At 45.2% G+C, this 4,647-nt stretch overlaps 1 protein-coding gene across 1 annotated transcript; it reads right to left on the minus strand.

Moving 5' to 3' along the window:
• Positions 1-500: 500 nt before the first annotated feature.
• On the minus strand, positions 501-2,176 carry nog1 (noggin 1). Its single transcript, XM_017481983.3, has one exon. The coding sequence runs from the start codon at positions 1,654-1,656 to the stop codon at positions 973-975; it is 684 nt and encodes a 227-aa protein (XP_017337472.1). The 5' UTR covers positions 1,657-2,176; the 3' UTR covers positions 501-972.
• Between the last annotated feature and the right edge of the window lie 2,471 nt (positions 2,177-4,647).

Genomic DNA, 4,647 nt, shown 5'->3' on the forward strand with positions numbered 1-4,647 from the left:
ATCGTTTCCATAGTAACAGTTCATTCACAGGGGCGGATTAAAAATCGTTGTTGATGTGGTGAACTGTTCTTGAAGTAAGGAGACATTTATTTGACATTTATGGAAGGAGTCTCCAGTGTGAGCTCTCTGTAATTCTACGTTGATGAAGGGGAGTTTTTTAAGTGTTGTGGTTTTAACTTAAATATATTAACGTCACTGGATATTAAAACATTTAATAAAACAATTTAGCTGCATATAAACTGCAAGTATAAATATATCACCCTTGTGTGAGAAAATAAATAATTACATTCATGACAGTGCGTTCAGTTAATGCTAAACGGCCTAAAGGAACACTTTCAGACCCAGAATGAGTGTTGTGCGTTCAGAAGATTAATTCATTTACCAAAATATGACTGGATGTGTGAAAATAGAGTTATATCTGTTTATATACAGGACGATGATGATGATGATGATGATGATGATGATGATGATGGTGCAGAAATAACGAAAGAAATGAAAAGTGTAATTTATGTCACTTTTATTTTACAGATATTTTTATAGGCTATGAATATAAAGAATAAATAGCAATTGCTCTTAATTTACAGGATGGCACGTACCTCAGCTGTGTGACATTAAAAAATTATAGATAAAATTAAATCATTAAAACATGAGTCCAGGGTCTGCGCGCGTGCCCCACGCTTCACTTTCAGCGACATAAATACAAAAAAAAAGAAAAGAAAAAGTGACATATAAACATTTTATTCTTCACAAATACAGTAGACTCTGGGTTATACATAATACTGTCTATCATCTTTACATGGCACAACATATACATCAAGAAGAGAAAATACATTCTTACACTTCATAGTGCATAACGACAACACAACAAGGAATTAAAAAATAAAAATATATAAACATTATACAAAATAGAAACTTTTATACCTATTATAAAGTAATTTATAAGTTAAAAAACGTTGAGGAAGTTTCAGGGGTTCAGTTCGAGCACGCGCACTTGCACTCGGTGATGATGGGGTATTGCACGGGAATCCACGCGCATTTGAGGCTGCCTCTGCGGCGCGCGCATCTCCAGCGCAAGAGCGTGACGCGCGAGGACCCCGCGGGCGTGCACATCATGCCCTCGGGCACGGAGCACGAGCGCTCGTTGCGGCAGCTGCCCACGCGTGCGTAGCGCGGCCAAAAGCGGCTGCCGAGGTCCGTCCACGTGTAGGACACCGGACACGCCGAGTGCGCCCACAGCCACATCTGCAGCCGCCGTTTAAGCTTGCGGCCTGCTTTACGGCGGTGTGCGCCCGGCACCACGAACGGCGGCGCGTCGAGGTCCAGCGCGCGTATGTGCGCGGGCATCGGGCCGTCGGGGAACGAGCTGTCCGCATGCTCGTCGTCCTCGCGCTCCTTCGGCGGCGGTGGCGTCACGGAGAGGAAGCGCGAGTCCAGGTCGCCGCCCAGCACGCTCCGCAACTCGGTCTCGTTCAGGTCGCGCTCGCGCGGGTCCAGCGCGGGATCCGGGTCCTCCTTGAGCTCCACGAGAGGCAGACTGTCGCTCGGCACCGGCCGAAGCAGATAGTAGTGCTGGCACGCGCCCTCCTCCGTGCGCAACGCGAGCGTCACGAATAACACGTACATCGCCGCCACGAAACTGCGCTCCAGCACCATCATGACGTCCTTTAAAAATACTCAAAACAACACACAAACAACACAAAAAACCCAGCGCGCGTCCTTTGCAATGTCAAAACACCACACGCGACAACTTATTCAAAGTTCTGTCACGCGCAGTTTTTCTCCATAGCAACCATGGAGAAACTCCGTTTCCAAGCTGTTCTGCTTTATAACATCCCCATTAAACACACACAGACACAATCCTGAGCACGATGATGAGGATGATGAGGATGATGACTCTTCAGTCTTTCTAGTTCCCAGTGATAAAGAGTTAAAGTCACTGTTCCTGCGTGCACAGGATGCTCGCGGATGCTCGAGGTCTCTCAGGTCATCTCCTGCGTGCGCGCGCGTGTATAACGACAGTGCGTGTGATCGTGTCTCGTGAGCGGAGTGTATGCATGGTGTGTGTGTGTGTGTGTGTTTTATTTCTCCTGTTCACGGTGTGCTACAAACCGCTCGCGCCGCTCGGACGCCACTGAGAAGAACCCCAACTCGAGCCCTGATATAGCCTGCGCTCGCGCGGGTCGTGATGTAATAGGGCTTTTTTCTCTCTCTCTTTTTTCTTTAGGAGATTCCCGACACGCAGGGGGGCGTGGCCTTTACCGGGGTTAGGAGCTGCTCGCCCTCTGTCGGCGGCTACCACGGTGTGATTGATCAGACAGACAGACAGACAGACAAACAGACAGACTGACTGACTGACTGACTACATACTGCTGTTCCACAGAGACTTTTAATTCACTGCCGGTGTGAGAAAGCGGCCGGGGTCCTCAAGCACATCTCACACACTCTCACACACTCTCGCGCACACATACACTCTCTCTCTCTCTCTCTCTCTCTCTCTCTCTCTCTCTCTCTCTCTCTCTCTCTCTCATACACACACACTCTCTCTCTTTATCTCTCTCTCTCATTCTCTCTCTCTCTCTCTCTCTCTCTCTCTCTCTCTCACACACACACACATGCACATACACACACACACACACTCACACAGTGATTGAGTTGCACCCTCAATTCAGAGTTTAATGGAACACGTTAGCAGTGGATGTGAGAAAGAAATGGAGAGAGAGACAGAGAGACAGAGTTGGAGAGAGAGATGGTGAGGGACAGAGAGACAGAGAGACAGAGATGGAGAGAGAGAGAGCGTGATGGAAAGAGATATGAGAGAGAAAGATGGAGAGAGATGCAGAGAAAGGGAGACAGAGCGAGATGGAGAGAGAGACAGACAGACAGAAAGAGCTGAAGAGAGAAAGTTGGAGAGAGACAGACAGAGAGAGAGACAGCGAGAGAGACGGAGAGAAATGAATCCCTGTTTGTGTATGTGTGTGTGTGAAAGAGCTAATTCACACGTTCACACTTCTCATCGTAGCACAGATCCCCTCACTCACTTTATGATCAAGAGGCGCTGAGAAGTCTGGAACATGTCACATGGATATAAATCTGGAACATATACGTGTGTGTGTGCGTGTGTGTGTGTGTGTGCGTGTAATATTCATTAGGCATATTTACTGTGAATGGACAAGTACTCATTTTAGTGGAGTGTATGATTAATAAATATTAGTTAAAAAGTAAACTAAGCAGTTTATCTTCTTTACTTTTTTCTTCTCTCTGACAGATTCAGAGGAGAGACTGTTGTAGGGTTCTTTAAGATTCCACTGCACTCATCATTTCTTAAATAATGTTTCCTTGTAAAATCAGGATTTCCCCCTCTTACCGAAACTCCAAAGATTTGTTTTTAAATCTGCTATTTAAATCTTTCAGCACTTTATCAGTAAAGAACATAACAAATAGCAGTAACGTTTTAAAATCCGATAATAATCCAGAATACAGAGAGATGGATAGATAGATAGATAGATAGATAGATAGATAGATAGATAGATAGATAGATAGTTCTCTTTCCATCTTTTTCTCCTGGATAATGAGTGTTTCAGTCTGAGAGAGAGAGAGAGAGAGAGGGTCATTAGTGTTGAGTGAAAGTGTCTCCATTTCCTGCTCCTATAAAAACATTGAGCTGAATGTGGAATAGAGAGGAGGGGGGGCAGAGAGGGATACAGAGAGAGAGATAAAAAGAGAGAGTGAATGATAGAGAGATGTGTGCACTTTTTCTCTGCTAATGCTCATAATGTGAAACAAACCAGACACGTTCCTGCCATCAAACAAAGCTACTGTCTGCAGTCTGCGTGTGTGTGCGTGTGTGGGTATGTGTATGTGTGTATGTGTATGTGTGTTGATAGGACGCGTGGTGGATTAGTGGTTAGCACGTTTGCCTCACTCCTCCAGGGTTGGGGGTTCGATTCCCACCGTGGCCCTGTGTCTGTGGAGTTTGCATGTTCTCCCTGTGCTGTGTAGGCTGATTGGCATTTCCAAAGTGTACGTAGTGTATGAATGGGTGTATGAATCACTGTGCCCATCTTGACTCAGTCTTGTCACTGGGGAGTGATGCTGTGCAAGTCTTCTTCACTTTAATCCAATTCACATGCAAGTTGAGTTCCAATTGACGGATGAACTCCTGTGTATGTGTGTGGTGTTATACAATGTATACGCTGGCCTTATTGTTGATTATTTTACTATATCAGCAAGTCCTGAAGCGTATTATTCCCCATTATACCGCAGCACTATCCATTTATAGTTACATTTAACTGTGGAACATTAAGAAAGTCACTTCCTGTTCTCACTCACGCTATAAATTCTCTCATTCTCTCACCAGCCTTCTCTTTATTCTCTCAAGTTTATCTCTCTTCAAGTTAAAAAGACGAAAACAAATCGCAGCTCGTCGTGTTCCAGAGAAACCGCAAATAACCGTAAACCTCTCCGCCCTGAAGATGTGGGAAAAGTTAAAGTTACAGCTTTACCTCTGACTGTTACAATGCGTTGACACTGGAGACTCCTTCCGTAAAACGTTAAAGAAACACATTTCTCCTTACAGGAAACATAAAACTAAGTGGATTAAATGCATCGTCCACCGCACAAGTCCCTGTGAATGGCCTGTTCCTATAG

This window comes from Ictalurus punctatus, chromosome 12 (assembly GCF_001660625.3).
Source record: "Ictalurus punctatus breed USDA103 chromosome 12, Coco_2.0, whole genome shotgun sequence".
In the NCBI taxonomy this organism is placed as follows: domain Eukaryota; kingdom Metazoa; phylum Chordata; class Actinopteri; order Siluriformes; family Ictaluridae; genus Ictalurus; species Ictalurus punctatus.

Coding starts and splice junctions, on each gene's coding strand:
- nog1 (XM_017481983.3), bottom strand. CDS start 1,656: ATGATGGTGCTGGAGCGCAGTTTCGTGGCGGCGATGTACGTGTTATTC.